Source organism: Mytilus trossulus, chromosome 1 (genome assembly GCF_036588685.1).
Source record: "Mytilus trossulus isolate FHL-02 chromosome 1, PNRI_Mtr1.1.1.hap1, whole genome shotgun sequence".
In the NCBI taxonomy this organism is placed as follows: domain Eukaryota; kingdom Metazoa; phylum Mollusca; class Bivalvia; order Mytilida; family Mytilidae; genus Mytilus; species Mytilus trossulus.
The window spans coordinates 31,806,256-31,829,004 of NC_086373.1; the positions used below are offsets into that span (position 1 = coordinate 31,806,256).

A 22,749-nucleotide genomic window follows, 5' to 3' on the forward strand; every position below is an offset into this window, starting at 1 on the left:
TACTAGATAAGTAATTACGAGATAAAAAAAATGATTATAAATAACACAATAGTTTTCTCGTAATTACGCGATAGTTTTCTCGTAATTTCGCGATAAATAATTTATCTCGTATTTACAAGATAATTATCTCGTTGTTATGAGACAAATCAATGGTTATCTCGTAATTACGAGATACTTATGTCGTAATAACGTTATAAAAAACGTCTTATCTCGTAAATACGTGATAATTTTCTCGTAATAACACGATAATTTATTTATCTCGTAGTTACGCGATAGTTTTCTCGTAATTTGGCTTTCGTAAAAAAAAAGTATACATCTTGTAAGTTAAGTTATTCATTTGAAATAGGGAATATATATTTATTTTGGTATTTTAAAGCGATGGAAAAACGTGGCAAAATGAGGTATATCAAAAAAAGGTGTTGTTTTTTGTATCGTGAAATCTGGAGTTTAGTGTGCTTCTGTGATGGTCATTATTTATACTTATACGGAAGCTTGAACATGTAATTTTCTATATCAAGTACTTAGATAGGTTTGAATGTACGGAAATACACTTAGCTTATTCAACTTTGTAATTGTTTATCACTAATAATATGTACAAATAATACAAATTAACCTTCCTATTTCCAATTTCCGACGAATGATTCGTTGGCGGATATTTACATAAAACGCATTATATTTAGTTATCTGATTTGAATTACATAAGATGAAGCCGTTTTCGTTGTCATCAAGTTTGCTGTCTTTCATCATTGTTCTCTTAGGTATGTATTTGTTTTCATATTTTATCGACTTTAATTTCAAGGGAATTTCCATGTTAAAGATAGATTTTATTTAGAAGTTACCAAATCCAAACGATGACAAAATTAATGGTTTAATTTCAAAATTATATGTCATGATAAAATTGAGAATGGAAATGGGGAATGTGTCAAAGAGACAACAACCCGAACAAAGTGCAGAAAACAGCCGAAGGCCACCAATGGGTCTTCAGTGCAGCGAGAAACTCCCGCACCCGCACCATACTAAATCTCAGAAAAATACACAATAAACAAGACTAACAAAGAATACATGAACATACAAACAGAATAACTGATAACATTTGATAAAGTTGGGAAAAATACGTTTGTGTCAAAATCGACTCGTCTTTTTGGCACTCTTGACTAGCTCAAATGTTACGTTTTTGTCAATAGTTTGTAAGATACAAGGTATCATTTGCGCCTGAAAAAGTATACAATTGCAACAATTCTATCGATAACACTAGGTCTCTAAGGTTATGTGTGATATAGAATCATATTCAAAACAGTGTGGTCCTGGCCATTGATTGACGACCTAATGCAGGGTTCACACATTGCCGATTATTGCTCCCGTTTGAGATCAGACAGCAATACGACACGAAAAGGGTAAAAGTCGGATCAGTGTCCTCAATTATCTGGAATGTCCTATCATTGTCTGAACACAGTCGTTTTAGTTCGTAACAAATTCTTACGGGTCGGGAAGGGTCCGAATAGTTCGGCAAAGCACCCCGACAGTTAGGTGCGTCCCGTAACATTCGGGACAACTCAGCCGATTTTGTCTAGTCGGATTACAATCGTGGTTATGTCGTGACAGATTCTGCTGTATCGGATCAAATTCCGAACAATGTCTTGTGTATTCTGGACGGTGTCTTGTGGAACGGGAATGATCTGGAGTAATTTTTCATATTTGTTTTTCTGCAGATTGAGTCCAGATTGCATCCAGATCTTGTCGATTGCGAACCGTTTTTTGCCGAAACCGTTCCGAAAAGGTCCCGTTATTAATACGAAATTAATCAATGATACCCACGTCAGAGTCCCGACAATTACAGAATACAATACGACTGAGACCAGACAAAGCCGTTTGCAATGCGATAGAGCGGACAGTGATAAGATTACGTTCCGACAGTACCTGATCATTCCGAATATGCCGACAGTTTTCCAACGGATAACTTCCGTCAGCGTCGGTTCACTGTCTGGTCACTGTCTGGTCTCTGTCGGATTACGTTTGATAGAGTCGGGACGAAGTCGTGACATACTCGGTCGAATTTTACCTGGCGAAAAATACAAATCGGGTTAGAAACGGATTCAGAACGGGATTATCGGGACTAATTCGCTAAGAAACGGTTGAATATCCTCGCTTCCTGAACACTATCTGATTGTTGTCGTGATCAAATTACTTTTTTTTACAAATTTTGATTTAAGTTTGAATTTCCATCCTCGATTCACAGGATCTTGATCAGACTTTTGATAAATTATAATCGGGAATGGTCCTGTCGAGGACGGTAGTAAAAATCGTGAATGTGTGACTCCAGCTTAAAATATCACATTGACTGGGACAGATTAGGTGAACGTTTGTCGGTAACAATCAATTGGGTGCACTTGTTTCTAGTAAGCCGGTCATGCGCCGGTCATGTGAACGGCGTACGCCTTTCGTGCGAGAAACAAGTGGAACGGCTTATATACCGGCAAATCTAACAATGCTGCCAAAGGACAATTAGTACCAGCTATAATAGGTTATGGCCTATTCCAGCCTTTCACAGACTGAATTGTGATATTTTATTAAACCTTTCACAACTTTAACAAAAACGTTCTCACGAGCGAGAAAGCATCTATACGTTGATAAATTATTTACAATTAACAACAGGATGAATATGATAATAATAATAACAATAAATAAATTATTTAGAAAGGGTGACTGCAATTAGTTACGAAATACGAAATATTTTATTAAAGAAATCTCAATTATGATCAAATACTTATCTTCCCTGAAACCTCGGCAATTCTAGTACAGTATATAAATACAAATGTTATTTTGTTTAGTTAGGTTTTATGCCGTTTTTAGCGCATTTTGGCTATTTCGCGATGATTTACAATAGTTATAAATGCACATGTTCGTTTCTTCCAACAGTCGGCCATGTTTTTCGCCGCTTAGCCGGTCAAATCAAACCGGCTCGAGCGGCGTAAGCCGGGCATGCGCAGTGCTGAATATTTTTACAAACAAGTGTCATGCCGGTTTGCCGACGGCTAACGGCGTAAGCCTTTTGCTAGAAACAAGTCCTACCTATGTACTTTTTAAAGACACTGAATCTGTGGGGTCACCAAAGGTTCTCAACACCTAAATAAAGCAATTCGAAAAACGAATAATACGATGTGTTGATCATTTATATCAATAATATAAATCAAAACATAAAGGTTATTCCTGAATAATTTTTCGAATTATTTTATTATTAAAGGCGTTAAGAACCTTTGGTGACCCCACATTTTAAATTCTATAATAAGTAAGAAGTGAGCAATGGTCGTTACAGACTAACGTTCACCTAATCTGCCACAGTCAATGGAATAATTTAGGTCGTCAATCAATGGCCAGGACCACACTGTTTTGAATATGATTCTATTTTGACAAAAACATAATAAGAGTTAAAGGACCATTATGTATAGAGTTATGGTTCTACAGCTAGGATAACACATTAGTGATCAATTTGTAGATGCATCTTCAGTATCCTAGCAACTAAATTTTACATAAGCTTCGCAACCAAGTATCACAAAACCACTTTTGAAATAATCTACCTAAACAAACAATCGGCAATCCTCGGCTGACTCCGCTACTCTCCTAGATGAGGTACGGAATCGGCCGAGTTGTGACGAATGCCAAAACGAAAGTGTTGATCTTTACAAATGCAAGTTCCTGTAAAAAGTCCTGAAACTCTGATTTACTGAGTTGTTTCTAGTGTAATTATATTTTCTAGTTTGGTTTTGTAATTTCCATTTCATAATTTTGTAATTCTCAAGTTATAATTGCGAGATTTTGTAGTTATAATTATGTAATTCTCTAGTTATAGTTTTGTGATTTCAGCATCGTAATTTTGAGATTTTCAGGATGTAGTTTGGTTATTTTAAAATCGTAAATTTGTTTTTTTCATTATGTAGTTTCCACATGCACTCGTCTCAGAAAAAAATCCTATATACCTTTATATAAATACATATGCTAATTTGTCATTATTTAGTTGTAGGATATTCCGAGTCGTACAGATCCTACAGATCTTATTACTCGTATAGATCTTACAGATCTTACAGATCCTATAGCTCTTACCGGTCCTATTATAATTATGGGTACTACAGTTATGACAATAATGATTCTGCTTCGAATTCCACGTACGTATAGACTCTTACAGTTACCTTACTTTTTTAATGTCTGAGCCTATATACATAAAAATACTTAAAGTTAAGATTTGTTCCAAACGGACAGATTTTTCTGTATGTTCTACTATAAATTAGTACTACGATTGGTCTTAACTCAAATAGCTTTATGTATATTGACCCTGGCTTATTGTTTTATTGACACATACACCCTCACGCCCTTTATTTTTATACACAATATTAATTATGGGACATTAAACCTTAATTTTTATCAACATGATATAGGCATTCCTATGTGAACCAATTGCGCCCCTATCCGACTAGTTCATGAATAGTAATTAAGCAAAAACTAATCTCTGTAGAGACCAGTCTTAATTATATTTCATTGTTAGTTTAATAATGCTTGCTGTAACCTTGATGATGGGTTTTGCTCTAAATAATCAGCACAGAAAATCTCCCTTAGGGAACTTACTTAAAATAAATCTAATATTTACAGCAATAGTTTTACTAAATTTGGATAATTCAGTTTTCACACGGGAATCATAACCGCAATCTACGATAAAAGTGATGTTATTTTCGCTCCCTTTAGTTAATTCTACTCTTTTTGACTAATCCTTTAATATTAATATGGTATAATCAATTAAAAACGTAATATTGTTTTTTAACGATAAAACAGGAAATAAAAAAACCACTTTATATGTATAACGAAACAATATACTTGGTTGGTATATTTCTGTTTTTTTTAGGGACAAGGGTTAACTTTACTTTTAAAATAACAGGTGAAGTAATTTGCGACCTGGTAGATTTGTTCTGTTTTCAGAAACAAGGGTTTAAGAGCAGGTGTATAAATAGGCGAGCTATTTGATTTATTCTATTTTCAATGACAAGGGTTAAATAGAAATTGAAGTAATTTGTGACCTGGTTAGTTTCTTTTGTTTTCCGGATCAAAGGTTAAATGGCAGGTTGAGTAATTAGAGGCTTGGTTGGTATATTTCTGTTTTCAGGGCAAAGGGTTTCAGAGCAGGTGGAATAATTGGCGACCAAGTTCTATATTTCTGTTTTCAGGAACGCGGGTATAATAGTAGGTGGAGTGGTTGGTGGTGTGTTTGGTATATGTTTGTTCCTATATTGTATTATTTATTGTCACGCCAAATGCAGGAAAAGGACGGGGACGGGAAGAGCAGTATTTGCAACAACTGGTATTTCAACTATAGGTAGGTATTTATTTCACAATTATATCAAAAACGAATTAAATCATTCAGGAACATTGTTAGTCGACACGCTCTAAATTGTTTGCTCCCGACTTGTGACAGACACATACACAAAACCCTCCACCTTCCACAGACACAAATCAGTGGCGTATAGAACAACATGAGAACAAACTGTCAAAACAGTTAGAAAAGGAGTGAAAGATACAAAGGGATAGTCAAACTCATAGATTAAAAAAAAACTGACAACGCCATGGCTAAAAATAAAATGACAATAGTACACAAAACACAACATAGAAAACTGGGGTGGATCTCAGGTGCTCCGGAAAGTTAAGTAGAAATGGCTTGACTCATCAGATTGTGACAAAGTACAAAAATATAAAACATAAAGACAAAAGACACAAAGAACTGACCTGAGAGTACTCACAGTAACAGTTGTTCAAAGCTCTTTCAAATAGTAAAATTGAGAATGGAAATGGGGAATGTGTCAAAGAGACAACAACCCGACCATAGAAAAAACAATAGCAGAAGGTCAACAGCAGTAACCATTTATTACATACAGTTAGAATAATTTGTTTTTTGCTGGTGTAAGTTAATTGACAATCTGTCTCTTGCCACAAACCACGAAAAATAAACTTGTCTGGAGTTTCTTAGGTAACATTTTTTTAAGATAAACCTTCTGAACTTTCAAATGATAAATAATCTTTTCCGATATGAGTTTTTGGCGTCAGCCCTGTGAATATTTATGGTCTAATTACTTCTGGGAAACTCGTGATTTGCACACTGACAAATTCATATCATAAGTAGCGCTTTTTATTATAAGTTATTAATATTTCAATTTTTTAAAAGACGACGAGAATATGCCATCTAGAAAGGACCTAATTTGAGTTCAAAAAATAAAAATTTAAAGACTATCTATAATACTAAAATTACGAGGTCCAATTTGTTAGCCGTCATCACGTAAAAACGACGAATCAAAGAATTCAACTTTATATATAACTAATATAGTACAAGGGTGTAGATTAAAAATCACACCACTCCAGGACCTTTTGTTTTCCACGCAATTAATATTGCCAATAATTAAGAAGTTCCGGGTCGAGTCAGATACCGATACCAATAGTATATTCATCTGTTACCTATTACCTTATCTGTACGTTCCGCATTTGACAGGCGCACCACCAAACGGTGTATTCAGGATATGCTATATACACGGGTCATAATCACAGGGTTGACACTACTAAATTGTTGAATTGTTACCTATTGTAGTATTTTAATCAGTAAGACTTTATAAGATAACAATACGAATACTAAAAATAAGGCGTATAGGTACAGTTTTCAATTTGTTAGTGACGTAAAACAGCTAATCAAAGAATTCAACTTTATTTAAAACTAATATAGGACAATGCTGTTGATTAAAAAAATACTCCATCCCAGGACCTTTTGTTTCCAAATAATTAATACTACCAATAATTGATAAGTTCCAGTTAGACGGGTCAAACAGAAAGATTTGAAAGCAGAGAAAACTGTGATAACTATCTTATAATCGGCATGACTTTATCAGATGACAATACTAATACAAAAATAAGTCTTGCGCATAGTTATATACTTTAATTCAGTCACGGACCCGCGATATCACGGGTGTGTTCTAGTATATATAAAAAAGAAGATGTGGTATGATTGCCAATTAGACCACTATCCACAAAAGACCAAAATGACAGAAACATTAACAATTACAGGTCACCGTACGGCCTTCAACAATGAGCAAAGCCCATACCGACAATAGTCAGCTATAAAAGGCCCCAATAAGACAATGTAAAACAATTCAAACGAGAAGACTAACGGCCTTATTTATGTAAAAAAAATGAAAGAAAAAAAAATATATAATTTTTATTCATATATTTTTCCGGGCACTGTGTCACTGCTGACCTAATTTTGAATTGACCCAAGATAATTGGAAATGTATCTTTGTGTTAAATTGATTCCAAGAACATTAGACATACATCTGTTATATTGAAATTTTGTCTTTGGCTATTCATAATTTTAATATTATAACATATCTCTTTTCTCCATTCCCTACGTCAATGCAAGGTTAATTGGAAAGAAAAAAACTTCGAATAACATGAAATATAAAAGGACTCAATTCTTTTTATGTTTCTTAATTTTAGTTGTTACACAATGTATCTGTTCGGTGTCAGTCTTTATATAGAAATATACAAAACAAAATCAATTATTTTTTTCAAATATAACAACATTTTTTCTAACACTACAGGAAAAGTCAAATTACAAAAATGCTGAACTCCGAAGAAAATTCAAAACGGAAAGTCCCGAATCAAATGGCAAAATCAAATGAATGGACAACAACTGTCATATGAAATTATTGACATTGATCTTTTTTTTATATTTTCAGGAAGCCCAATAATATATCCTGCAGTTCCAGCTTATGATGGAGCGGCATATCAGCCAGAAGGAGATGTAAACTTTAACTACCCACCACCACCATATGAAGCTGTCGCCACAAACAATGTTTACCCAAGTAAAATTAAAAATGACGATTTAACAAGTAACGTTGAAAATATCGATTCAACAAGTAACGTTGAAAACGTCGATTCCACAAGTAACGTTGAAAATATCGATTCAACAAGTAACGTTGAAAATATCGATTCAACAAGTAACGTTGAAAATGACGATTCAACAAGTAACGTTGAAAATGTCGATTCAACTAGTAAAGCGGATTTAGTCAATAATGAAGTTCAACCGCAGTGATCAAAATTAGAATGTCCCTGAGAAAAAATAAATGTATATGCACTTGTGTGTTTTTAGGAATATATTTTCTATTGAAATAACCTGTTTGCTGAATTTTGATAGGGTGTTACTATGTTATATTTTATTAAAAAAAATATTTATAATACACCAATGTTTTGTTAAGTTGTACTTGGTGTTTGTTTTCTATAGTTAAAGGGCAAAAAGTGGAAGTATGGAAACGGTAAGAATGTCAGAGACAACAACCCGACCAAAGAGCAAGAAACGGCACATAGCCTCCAATGAGTATATAACAAAGAGAGATAATCATGAAGCTGGAGGCAGGCTTCAGCTGGCCCCTAAAAATGTGCACTAGTTCAGAGAAAATGAACGTCAAGCTTAACACCAAAACATATAAATGAACCAAATTTAAAAATCATACAAGAATAACAATGCCTGGTAAAGAGGTTTCTGGGGTACAGGCGCAAAAATACGGCGGGGTTAACCAAGTCTTGTCCCTTATACCTCTAGCCAATGTAAAATTAACAATCACACAGCAATACACACAGAAGAACTCAGTTGAAAAGAAGTCCGAGTCCGATGTCAGAATAGATAACAGTAGAAACTAGGCAAACTGACAATGATGCATAAGATAACAAAGGACTACTTGCAATTACTCCGAACACATGCCGGCTCCAGACCTCAGTTTAACTGATTAAAAGATTAAGTCTTCATCGTATGAAAATCAAGCACAATTCCTCCAGGTATTTAGTATCACACCATCACTAGATATGCGAACAGAACATAACCCGTAACATACAAAAAAACTGGTTTTAGAACAAATGTGTTGATTTCTTATGCAAAGACCCTATGAGTAAATTAATATCTATTCAATAAATGCCATCCTAATTATTTGACAACAGTATCGTGACGTCACTACAAAAAAGTTTATCCCTTACTGAATAAGTCTATTTAAATGTTAGCTTTAAAGGTATAATATGACACTGTTAAATGTTAATAATATCAATTCATCATAAAAGGTTGGATACGTATCAGAGTTTGAACGTCGATTTATATTTATAAATGACGTCCTTGTACCGATGATAAAAATTTAGTGAATGTATTGACAATATAAAAAAGAAGATGTGGTATGATTACCAATGAGACAACTATCCACAAAAGACCAAAATGACACAAATATTAACAACTATAGGTCACCGTACGGCCTTCAACAATGAGCAAAGCCCATACCGCATAGTCAGCTATAAAAGGCCCCGATAAGACAATGTAAAACAATTCAAACGAGAAAACTAACGGCCTTATTTATGTAAAAAAATGAACGAAAAACAAATATGTAACACATAAACAAACGACAACCACTGAATTACAGGCTCCTGACTTGGGACAGGCACATACATCAATAATGTGGCGGGGTTAAACATGTTAGCGGGATCCTAACCCTCCCCCTAACCTGGGACAGTGGTATAACAGTACAACATAAGAAACGAACTATTAAAATCAGTTGAAAAAGGCTTAACTCATCAGATAGACAAAAAATAAAAGTGGACGTGGCCGGGTACTTATACATCCCGACATAAAAAGACACAATGAACAGATCTGAGAGTACTCGCAGTTATCTGAGAGCTAGTTCAAAGCCACTAACAACTAATAAAAAAAATCATGCCTCTAAGACTAAACACTCAATCCGTACACATCCAACATAAAATGGATTTAGTGTAAAGACGTCATAAACAGCCAGAGAAAAACATGACCTTGTGAAGATCGAAAGTCCTGACGCAATATTGTTTTAAGTCCTATACAATTTCTTTCGATAACATCAAATGCGTTGTTACACACATGAGCGATTCGAACAAGTTAAGATATATAAACACCATTAGATGGTGATAAAAAAACCGTCACCATCTAAAAATAAAAAATTAACAATAGGAAATGAAAAATCATCTCTTTTATCGTAAATTTTGGTATTAGGCTTCACATGAAAATAAATAGATATCAAGATCTAGAACATTTGAATTTCATGTAACATTTTGATACTTTATTGTTGTAAATTTAATCTTCATAAATAAATACGGATTAAACTAGTATCAAGGAAAGGGAAGTGTTCATTGTTCGTATTAGCTTGATTTGAAGTCGGCTTTTTTTTTATTTAAGGCAGTGTGTGGTCACATTTTAAAAAGTAAAATAAGTACACATGATCATTATGAAGAAAATTTGTATGTTTGTTTACCACTGAAATAGACTCATCAACATTGTACTTACCATGGGTGGAACTGACTGGTGCCACTTGTGATGCAGAACATGTTTATCACTCGGGACAACATGAAATCATCTCTAGTTTTTGTTGGGATTCGTTTTGGTCAGTCTTTTGTTTTCTATGTAGTGTTTTGTGACCATAATTCTAGTTTCATGTTTGGTATGGCGTTGTCTTTTTATTAAAACTTTGGAATGTCCCTTAGGTACCTTCTTCGTCTATTTTATTCGCTCAACGTGGAAATGTGAAGGTACAAGTCTTGTTATATTTTGTTCTGATGTTCTGCTGATCATACATCACTGTCACATATTAAGAGAGGATAAAACGCACACAGGCATGATCACCCCCACCACATTTATTATGTGTCTCTCTCAAGCTACTAAACGGAATATTGGGTTGTTTTAAAGTGCCAGTCTTTGTAAGAATCAGGCAATTTAGGTAAAAATTAAAACATGATTAGAAAAAAAACCACAGAGCTAATCATGCTTTTTAATACTAACCATCACCCTTAGTTAAACATTATTAGTCTTTCGTTTGTGTGTGTCTGGTAATATCAAATAACTTGGTTAGAAAATCGGTTAGAATGATAGCAAATTACAGAGTTATCTCCCCTTATTCGTTAATTTCTAGTGCATTTCAACGAAATTGTATCTTCTATTACCAGAATGGAAAATGGAAATGAGTGTTGTTTTTGTGTATAACTACATATTATGAACTGAAATCAATGTCAAATTGGGTGGGTTTTTTTTTTATCATGTTTTCACCACTGCCTGATTCTTAGGCAGACTGGCACTTTAAAATTGTTGAAGCCAAACGGTGTTCTATATATAGTTGTTCCATACACGTTCTTGGTCTATGGTGGATGGTATTTCATAGGAATCATACATCTCTTAAGTGTTTTACTATAGTCATCCTTAACATTGCATGAAGACACAACCCTGTGTAAGACACCGACAATATTTTATACCATGCATGTACTTAACCGTCATATTAAGTTAAGCAATCATGCATTACCGCTTGTTTTCATGGTGAAAGTAACGAATGTATGGATTTAAGTGTTAGCTAACTTAAATTCTACTAACCGAAGTCATTTAAGTCAATTAATCTGAACAAAAATATTGGTAGCTTTCATCTTATTGATAGAACAATACTCATATATGCTAGTCTTCGTTTCGTTTAGTGTATAGTTAGATACAGTTTTCCTAACAAACGCCAAAACTACTTCCGTTACGAAGACAATTATCATTTGGGTTTTGATTTAAACACGCTGTTTGTCCTAAACTCATCACGTTTTTAAAGTTTATTTAGCATGTAAACCATAGTGCCTGTCAGTCACTGTATCTTAATAATTATTTTACGGACACTAACATGACAAAGTACATTCGATATTCATTTTTCGTCACGAGAACAGCATGTATAGTAAGTATAAATAAATGTTAACCAACAACGGATATAAATACTAGACTTTCACGTCAACATTTAAATAAACTTCTGTCACTTTTCCTTTTCACAATAGCAACATCCGTTATATTTTACATCTTATAGGACTGTGTTCAAATTCTAAGTAAGTATATGTATTATTGTCATTTTGTTTATTTTCTTTAGTTATCTCTTCTGACATCAGACTCGGACTTCTCTTGAACTAAATTTTAATGTGCGTATTGTTATGCGTTTACTTTTCTACATTGTCTAGAGGTATAGGGGGAGGATTGAGATCTCACAAACATGTTTAACCCCGCCGCATTGTTGCGCCTGTCCCAAGTCAGGAGCCGCTGGCCTTTGTTAGTCTTGTATTATTTTAATTATAGTTTCTTGTGTACAATTTGGAAATTAGTATGGGTTTCATTATCACTGAACTATAGTATATATTTGTTAAGAGGCCAGCTGAAGGACGCCTCCGGTGCGGGAATTTCTCGCTTCATTGAAGACCTGTTGGTGACCTTCTGCTGTTGTGTTTTTTTTTCTATGGTCGGGTTGTTGTCTCTTTGACACATTCCCCATTTCTATTCTCAATGTTTTTTGAGTTTTTGATAAAAACAAACAACAAAAATTAAGACATTAATACATTTTAAAACAAAAGTTTCATACACCTAATTAAGACTGTATTGATGTGATCTTGACATTGACTTCTTCTTTATGTGGTGTATATTTATGAATGATGTCACAGATTTCAATGCGTTATAAGTTTGTTTGCACTGCGTATAGTACTGGACTACGGACTTTTACCATTGTAACTCGTTTGCAGTAAAATCATTGTGTCAGAAACTCTGCTGATGGACTGTCTTCCTCAGTCGCTATATTACTTAAGCATTAGAATAAGAAGATGTGGTTTGTTTGCCAATGAGACAAGTCTCCTTCCACCAAAGACCAAAAGACTTGTTAACAAGTTAACAACGTTAGCTCACCTGCAAAAATAAACAAAACTTATACCAGATATTCGGCTATAGGAGGCCCCGAAATTGATAATTAAAAAAAAAATTGTAACTGATTGCTCATCTCCTAATCAAGTGCCTGTTGTCACAATTTATATGTTGTTCAAATTTAAAGGATGAAGTTACTGTACTAAAATCTTAAGTGGTTGTCATTATTTAAATATAATTTTTGACGGAGGCGTTAGAAATATGGTGTTTGATATTTGTAGAGTTAAGTTATCATTAGTTTTCATTAGAATGTAGGGAGTAGTTCTAATCGGAACGGACACTTAATGTTGCAGCTTTATAAAAATCACAAACTAAATTATGCAACTGTGATAAATTTCACAGAAACATCTTACACCCTAATTTGATGGTAGTTTTACCGAATAGTTCTTTGTTTACGATCAACTTTAAACAGTCGAAAAAAACATTTTGAAACTGAACGTTATTACTTTTTAAAATAAAATCATTGTTTTTATACTCCACATAATATAAAAGAGGGGAATTATGTTTTATGGTCTGTGTGTTCGTCCGTTCTTCCGTCCGTCCGTCTGACCCGCATCATGTTAAAGTTTTTGGTCAAGGTAGTTTTTGATAAAGTTGAAGTCCCATCAACTTGAAACTTAGTACACATGTTTCCTATGTAATGATCTTTCTAATTTTAATGCTAAATTAGAGTTTATACACCAGTTTTACTGTCCACTAAATATAAAAATTGATAGTGCGAGTGGGACATCCATGTACTATGAACACATTCTTAATTTTTTTTAAGATCTAGTTAGGAATGAAATGGGAAACGATTGTTGTTGCTGTAGCGATCCAGTAGACGAGGAAGATGCATTTATGAAACAGAGGAACTTTGTTATAGATAGTAGTAAGACTTTAGATAGACAGGACTTTAATTCTATTATATTTATGCAAATGTTGAAATTATATTGATTGAAAAAAATCAAAAGGACAGTTTATAATTATATATTGGCTGGAAGCGCTTATTTTCGTTTACCTTTAACAGGGATGCTCAAAGCAAAAAGTATAAAAGCCATTGATGTAAAAGTGCAGAAACACACGATATGTGATCAAAAGACAAATACTTGTAAAAATCAATTTTGAGTTGTCGATTCTACTCAAATCGGCATGTTAAATCATTTATAATCATCAAGCGTTATTTGTAAAGTGCAAATCCCTGCATTTTTTTTATCGGGATTTTACATAGTTCTACGCATGTGTTTGCATAAGGATTGGAATTCTCTAACATTTTAGCCTCGTGCACCAATTGAGAGCACCAATAGATTGTTGCCGTTAAATGTATTTCTTCCAATGTATCGACGATTCCTCTGATATTGGACTGTTATTCGTCGTCGAGGGTATCACCAGTCTAGTAGGCAATACTTCGTCACTGGCATGGGAATATGGACATTGTTTTGAGTGTTTGCTGTTATGAAATTTCGGATGTCATTTCAAATTGCAGAAGGTGTCTTCGTCGAACAAAGCTTTGATTTTTTGTCCGAATTCGGCTTTACTTGAGACCATTTGAAGATTGATTAAAGAATATTTAGATCGTTTTTGTCTTTTCAGAAATTTTTACTTTGGGTAAATATGGCAGGCAGGAAACTACAGATACACAAAATGATCCAGAAAAGAATAGGAAATTTGAAAGTTTCAAAGATTCAAAACCTGACAAAAACAGTAATGTAAAAAGTATGAAGAAACACAGTTTTCGGAAGTCTAAAATGGGCAGTTCTAGAAGAGTAAAACCAAACAGAGAATTTATACGAACATGTTCTATGGAAGAATTCTGTGAAAATGTATCAAAATATTAATGTTTCTCGTTGACAAGTGCCATAAAACAAACCATATCAGATTCATTTTCTGTAATTATTCATGACATGTATTAATAGTGTTTCGTAAAATTATTTTGCTTTTAATGTTCTTAGGGCCACACCAATTTAATTTCTTGTTCTACGGATTTTTGGACTCCAAAAGTTGGGGCGAGCGAGCGATTTGAAAATTTTAATAAAAAAATATTTAATTTGCAAATTTTTGAGGCGAAGCTAAAAAAGTAAAGGCGAGCGATTATAATTTTTTTTTGTAAACATAAAATAGTAGATTTTGACTTTATTAAAACTTGATTTATCACATGTACCTTGACATTTCTTTAATTTATGAAGTATTTTTTCCCTGTTCAACAAGAAATAATTGAATAATTCAATCTGGTCCATGTATGTGTGACTGACAATGAGACAATTCTCCATCCAAGTCATAATCAGGTTTAGAACAACCCCTTAATGTTATGAATATCCCTTTTATGAGGGGTCAAAATATTAAAGTTATAGAATCATATTCAAACCAGTGTGGTCCTGGCCATTGATTGACGACCTAAATTATCCCATTGACTGGGACAGATTAGGTGAACGTTTGTCGGTAACAATCACTGCTCACTATGTACTTTTTAAAGACACTGCATCTGTGGGGTCACCAAAGGTTCTCAACACCTAAATAAAGCAATTCGAAAAACGAATCCGGAATAATACGATGTGTTGATTTATATCAATAATATAAATCAAAACATAAAGGTTATTCCTGAATAATTTTTCGAATTATTTTATTATTAAAGGCGTTAAGAACCTTTGGTGACCCCACAGTTTAAATTCTATAATAAGTAAGAAGTCAGCAATGGTCGTTACAGACTAACGTTCACCTAATCTGTCACAGTCAATGGGATAATTTAGGTCGTCAATCAATGGCCAGGACCACACTGTTTTGAATATGATTCTAGTATATTTTTTTTGTAAAAACACTTTAAGTACAAAAGGGCTTATATTTTCCCAAAGAACTATAATATTTGGTATTAAATGGTCAAAACATATCCAAGAATTTTGTAATATTCCTAGACTTTAACCATGTTAACACATTTACTTTAACAGTTTAAAATTATTCAAAATAAGTGGACCCATCCCTCTTTAAGAAAAGTTGTTTAACATATAATGTATTTCTCCTCTTTTTGAGTAAAAAATTCTAAGTTGTCAAATGTTTTGTATAGTAGCACTGTACAAATCCTTAGTATTTCTATTTGCTTTTCTACAATTGACTGAACAGTAAACATGGTAAAATGACCCCTTCAAGGCCCTTGTCTGAGGGAGGGTTGGTCCCAACCTGATAATAACAAACATAGGCCAAAGTACGTCCTTTTACACAGTGATTTGATCAAGACCAACCAGCAAGCTGTAAGTGACCACTTAGTATTGTACACAATTCGAACAGGAAAACCAACGATCTAAATTATATTTCCAAACGGGAAATTACCAATGAACCACATCAACAAACGATAACTGCTGAATGACAAGTCTCTGAATCAACCAGGACAGGTGCGCAAACCTGCAGCGGGTATGACCGTCACCATACATTATAATTGCAGTTGAAGGCAAATCCTTCAGAAGTTCTTTGTACTTTATTTTAACAACGAACATTTTTTTCATAGGAAATATAAGATAGGGGGAAAGAAACCAACGTTTTGTTCTGTACTGGTATTTCTATATATATCGTAGCACTCCCGCTTGGAATAAATTGGTTTCATGCTGAAACAAATATTCTCGCAGATATTTACAGTGTTGTGGGGTGCTGATAGGTTTAAAATCGTTATATAAAGGCTAGACTGTGATTTTAAAAAACAAATGTTGAGATCTTTTTATAATATTTACAAAAAAAACGGTGCGGGAAATGGACATGATTTCATTTCCGGATGCGGGAAGCGGGAATATAATAAAAATAAAAAAAATCTGTTTTGAAAAAAAATAGGTGCGGGCGGGTCCGTCGAACAAGGAATCAAATTGGTGTGGCCTAGTGTGCATTTAATATGTTAATATGGAATATTCGTGTGGGCATTGGTATCTCTAAATCAGCTATAGATTTTCAAATATCTGCTTGTACACAGCGCAGTACATTTTTATGTTAGATCTATCAGGATTAAATGATTTTGAAACAAGAGGCTGTCAGAAAGACAGCAAACCAGATTTTCCTGCAGAGGTCAAACCCTGAACAGCTTAAAAAAGCTGTCAGGGTACCGCCCGGTAGCCTATGATATTTAGAACCGTTGAGGTATCTCCCGGTATCTTTAGAACAGCCTGGTACCCCATCTTTGGAACCGTCGGGGTACCGCCTTTAATTATGTATATAAGGAGATGAACAACATATAACCAGATATTATTTTAAAAGAAAAATAAATATCTAAAAAAAGAAGTATTCTGAAAGAAAACTCTTTAACTAAATGCTTTTTATCAGGCATGTCTAAACTGTATCTGTATACATAGTTCATATAAGGAGATAATGAGCTGCCAAAATTTGTTTTACTTAGTAGTATTAACTCTTTAGTGTGATTTACCTGTCCTGTTATTGTTCCGTCATAAATTGGTTGAGTTTCGCAAGCTAATGTTTTAATTTTTCTTAACATAAAGTTGATTGACGTTTTCATCATACTTCGGGGTTAAAAGTATCGATGTAAAGGTATTGAAGAAATCATTTATTTCCCTGAAACTGCTTCATGACCAGCGGCAAATACTACAGTCATAATGCAAAATATATAGTAACAATTTGTGATGCAAAACATTGCTCTAGTGAAATATCAACTCAAGTTGATAGATTTTTGTTACTCAAGGAATGAGCGGTGTAGAACACGCCTGAAATAAACAATGATGGATTTAACGATTTTTAGTGTGTAATCATAAATGCCATTTTCATCAGTATGCAAACACAAATTTTTAGTATCGGAAAATACCAAAAAATCGAGGGAGAAAAATTAATAATTGGTAGCATGAGCCAATTGAATAGTTCATTCTTACCTGTATTTTGTCGCTGGGATGCTGTCTTATTGAAAGAAACTCGCATCTATTTTTTTACGTCAAACTTGCACAAGTCTTTTGGTTATTTGTGTTTGTAGGATGCAGCTCATTGACGTTTGTTTACACCACACTTGTTTTTGATGGACATTGTAAATTTTCAAAAATGCAGTTAAGGTGTTATTTCATATCTGATAAAAGATGAAGAGGAGATGAAAGGACCTAATAGAAAAGAAAAAAAATGATCTTATTTAAAGAACAAAAATGACCTTTTTGGTCGATCTAAATAAACAAAATTCCTGTAATTTTTATGAATGTAAACTATAAATACTGTGCATTTTAGGGGGACATCAATGGCTTAAAATGATTAGTTATGCCTTTTTGTATAGGGAAGATTATCATCATTTTTGAAACATTATTTTATTTATCAGATGGCATTGTGGATTACAGTGTCAGATTTGTATGGATGGCAAGTCTGTCTGTTCAACATATGAAATAGAAAATTGTATGTTAAAAAATGCGACTTTTCCAATGTGTCTATTGACGCCATTTAAATATCTAAGCAGTTCAAATATGTTAACAATTGAGTAGATGTCAAGATGCTCACGAGATTTTCAACTTTTTTTTCATTAAGTAACTGTATACCGCAAATGTGTGAAACCAAATAATATGTCTTCACTGGGAAGTCAAGAGCTGAAACATGAAGACTTCAGTTTAGCAGGGACTTAACTCTAAGGCTAGTTTTTGGTCATTTTTGCAAAAAGGAACTTTACATGTAGAAACAGTAAGTGTAAAACTGTTGTGCTTCACGACGGCATGTGTTCCTAACTACAGAATGATGCATTGAAATAGAGACTGTGCAATACATTCACAGAATTTGTGAAAATTTTCGACATATAAAACACCATTTCATTTTGAAAGTAAAAATTCTATATCTATTGGTGTGGACCTAAAGTTGTATGACAAGTTTACTTTAACTTTGAAAAGTTTAACTTAATATAGACTTAGAAACAAAAGGTCACCACACATAACCTGTGATGGACACAAAGACCTTAAAAAGCAGGTCCTACCTTTATCGTTTTGTTCTTCCAACCTTTGTTCTTCTATTGTTCTTGACCATGTACTGATTTTCTTTTTCTTTACATACAAACGTTTACATCAAATTTAGGGTTTAAAAGTATCATTTGTTAGAGGTATTGAAGAAATCATTTATTTCCGTGAATCTGCTGTATGACCAGCGGCAAATATTACAGTTAAAATGCAAAATATAAAGTAAGTTAACATGTTTGTGATGCAAAAAATTGCTCTAGTGAAATAACAACTCCAATTGATAGAATCTTGTTACCAAAGGAATGAGCGGTGTAGAACACGTCTGAAATAAACAATGATGAATTTATCGATTTTAAGCGTGTAATGCCACTTTCATCAGTATAAAAACAGTAATTTTTATAATCGGAAAATACCAAAAAATCGAGAAAAAAATAATTAATTGGTAGCATGAGCCAAGTGAATTGTTCATTCATACCTATATTTTGTCGCTGGGATGCTGTCTCATTGAAGGAAACTCGCATCTACTTTTTAACGTCAAACTTGCACAAGTCTTTTGGTTATTTGTTTCGGTAGGATGCGGCTCATTGACGTTTACACCACACTTGTTTTTGATGGACATTGTAAATTGTCAAACATGCAGTTAAGGTGTAATTTCATATCTGATAAAAGATGAAGAGGAGATAAAAGGACCTAAAAGAAAAGAGAAAAAATGATCTTATTTAAAGAAAAAAATGACTTGTTTGGTCGCTCGTATTTCGGTTGTCTATAAATATAGTTCCTGTAATTTTTATGAATGTAAACTATAAATACTGTGCATTTTAGGGGGACATCAATTGCTTAAAATGATTAGTTATGATTTTTTATAGGGAAGATTATCATCATTTTTGAAACATTATTTTATTTTTCAGATAGCATTGTGGATTACAGTGTCAGATTTGTATGGATGGCAAGTCTGTCTATTCAACATATGAAATAGAAAATTGTATGTTAAAAAATGCGCGACTTTTCCAATGTGTCTATTGACGCCATTTAAATATCGAAGCAGTTCAAATATGTTAACAATTGAGTAGATGTCAAGATGCTCACGACATTTTCATCTTTTTTTCATTAAGTAACTGTATACCGCAAATGTGTGACACCAAATAATATGTCTTCACTGGGAAGTCAAGAGCTGAAACATGAAGACTTCAGTTTAGCAGGGACTTAACTTTAAGGCTAGTTTTTGGTCATTTTTGCAAAAAGGAACTTTACAGAAACAGTAAATGTAAAACTGTTGTGCTTCACGACGGCATGTGTTCCTAACTACAGAATGATGCATTGAAATAGAGACTGTGCAATACATTCACAGAATTTGTGAAAATTTTCGACATATAAAACACCATTTCATTTTGAAAATAAAAATTCTATATCTATTGGTGTGGACCTAAAGTTGTATGACAAGTTTACTTTAACTTTAAGAAGTTTAACTTAACTAGAAACAAAAGGTCACCACACATAACCTGTGATGGACACAAAGACCTTAAAAAGCAGGTCCTACCTATACTGTTTTGTTTTACCGACCTTTGTTCTTCTATTGTTCTTGACCATGTACTGATTTTCTTTGTCTTTATATACAAACGTTTACATCAAACTTAGGGTTTAAAAGTATCATTTGTTAGAGGTATTGAAGAAATCATTTATTTCCGTGAATCTGCTGTATGACCAGCGGCAAATATTACAGTTAAAATGCAAAATATAAAGTAAGTTAACATGTGTGTGATGCAAAACATTGCTCTAGTGAAATAACAACTCCAATTGATAGAATCTTGTTACCAAAGGAATGAGCGATGTAGAACACGTCTGAAATAAACAATGATGAATTTATCGATTTTAAGCGTGTAATGCCACTTTCATCAGTATCAAAACAGTAATTTGTATAATCGGAAAATACCAAAAAATCAAGAAAAAAATAATTAATTGGTAGCATGAGCCAAGTGAATTGTTCATTCATACCTATATTTTGTTGCTGGGATGCTGTCTCATTGAAGGAAACTCGCATCTACTTTTTAACGTCAAACTTGCACACAAGTCTTTTGGTTATTTGTTTCGGTAGGATGGTGCTCATTGACGTTTACACCACACTTGTTTTTGATGGACATTGTAAATTTTCAAACATGCAGTTAAGGTGTAATTTCATATCTGATAAAAGATGAAGAGGAGATAAAAGGACCTAAAAGAAAAGAGAAAAAATGATCTTATTTAAAGAAAAAAATGACTTGTTTGGTCGCTCGTATTTGGGTTGTCTATAAATATAGTTCCTGTAATTTTTATTAATGTAAACTATAAATACTGTGCATTTTAGGGGGACATCAAACGCTTAAAATGATTAGTTATGATTTTTTATAGGGAAGATTATCATCATTTTTGAAACATTATTTTATTTTTCAGATGGCATTGTGGATTACAGTGTCAGATTTGTATGGATGGCAAGTCTGTCTATTCAACATATGAAATAGAAAATTGTATGTTAAAAAATGCGCGACTTTTCCAATGTGTCTATTGACGCCATTTAAATATCTAAGCAGTTCAAATATGTTAACAATTGAGTAGATGTCAAGATGCTCACGAGATTTTCAACTTTTTTTTCATTTAGTAACTGTATACCGCAAATGTGTGACACCAAATAATATGTCTTCACTGGGAAGTCAAGAGCTGAAACATGAAGACTTCAGTTTAGCAGGGACTTAACTCTAAGGCTAGTTTTTGGTCATTTTTGCAAAAAGGAACTTTACAAAAACAGTAAGTGTAAAACTGTTGTGCTTCACGACGGCATGTGTTCCTAACTACAGAATGATGCATTGAAATAGAGACTGTGCAATACATTCACAGAATTTGTGAAAATTTTCGACATATAAAACACCATTTCATTTTGAAAATAAAAATTCTATATCTATTGGTGTGGACCTAAAGTTGTATGACAAGTTTACTTTAACTTTAAGAAGTTTAACTTAACTAGAAACAAAAGGTCACCACACATAACCTGTGATGGACACAAAGACCTTAAAAAGCAGGTCCTACCAATATTGTTTTGTTCTACCGACCTTTGTTCTTCTATTGTTCTTGACCATGTACTGGTTTTCTTTTTCTTTACATCCAAACGTTTACATCAAACTTAGGGTTTAAAAGTATCATTTGTTAGAGGTATTGAAGAAATCATTTATTTCCGTGAATCTGCTGTATGACCAGCGGCAAATATTACAGTTAAAATGCAAAATATATAGTAAGTTAACATGTTTGTGATGCAAAAAATTTAGTGAAATAACAACTCCAATTGATAGAATCTTGTTACCAAAGGAATGAGCGGTGTAGAACACGTCTGAAATAAACAATGATGAATTTATCGATTTTAAGTGTGTAATGCCACTTTCATCAGTATCAAAACAGTAATTTGTATAATCGGAAAATACCAAAAAATCGAGAAAAAAATAATTAATTGGTAGCATGAGCCAAGTGAATTGTTCATTCATACCTATATTTTGTCGCTGGGATGCTGTCTCATTGAAGGAAACTCGCATCTACTTTTTAACGTCAAACTTGCCCACAAGTCTTTTGGTTATTTGTTTCGGTAGGATGTGGCTCATTGACGTTTACACCACACTTGTTTTTGATGGACATTGTAAATTTTCAAACATGCAGTTAAGGTGTAATTTCATATCTGATAAAAGATGAAGAGGAGATAAAAGGACCCAAATGAAAAGAGAAAAAATGATCTTATTTAAAGAAAGAAATGACTTGTTTGGTCGCTCGTATTTCAGTTGTCTATAAATATAGTTCCTGTAATTTTTATTAATGTAAACTATAAATACTGTGCATTTTAGGGGGACATCAATTGCTTACAATGATTAGTTATGCTTTTTTATAGGGAAGATTATCATCATTTTTGAAACATTATTTTATTTTTCAGATGGCATTGTGGATTACAGTGTCAGATTTGTATGGATGGCAAGTCTGTCTATTCAACATATGAAATAGAAAATTGTATGTTAAAAAATGCGACTTTTCTAATGTGTCTATTGACGCTATTTAAATATCTAAGCAGTTCAAATATGT

The 22,749-nt window shown here is 33.4% G+C and overlaps 2 protein-coding genes across 2 annotated transcripts; both read left to right on the forward strand.

Moving 5' to 3' along the window:
• The first annotated feature begins 605 nt into the window (after positions 1-605).
• LOC134721587 (uncharacterized) lies at positions 606-8,284 on the forward strand. Its single transcript, XM_063584688.1, has 4 exons — positions 606-758; positions 4,013-4,160; positions 5,211-5,359; positions 7,761-8,284. Exons 1-4 carry the CDS (start codon positions 704-706, stop codon positions 8,114-8,116), a joined length of 708 nt encoding a protein of 235 aa, XP_063440758.1. The 5' UTR covers positions 606-703; the 3' UTR covers positions 8,117-8,284.
• Positions 8,285-11,788: 3,504 nt separating this feature from the next.
• LOC134721598 (uncharacterized) lies at positions 11,789-14,920 on the forward strand. Its single transcript, XM_063584699.1, has 3 exons — positions 11,789-11,928; positions 13,551-13,652; positions 14,354-14,920. The coding sequence occupies exons 2-3, from the start codon at positions 13,568-13,570 to the stop codon at positions 14,596-14,598; spliced, it is 330 nt and encodes a 109-aa protein (XP_063440769.1). The 5' UTR covers positions 11,789-11,928; positions 13,551-13,567; the 3' UTR covers positions 14,599-14,920.
• Positions 14,921-22,749: the final 7,829 nt, after the last annotated feature.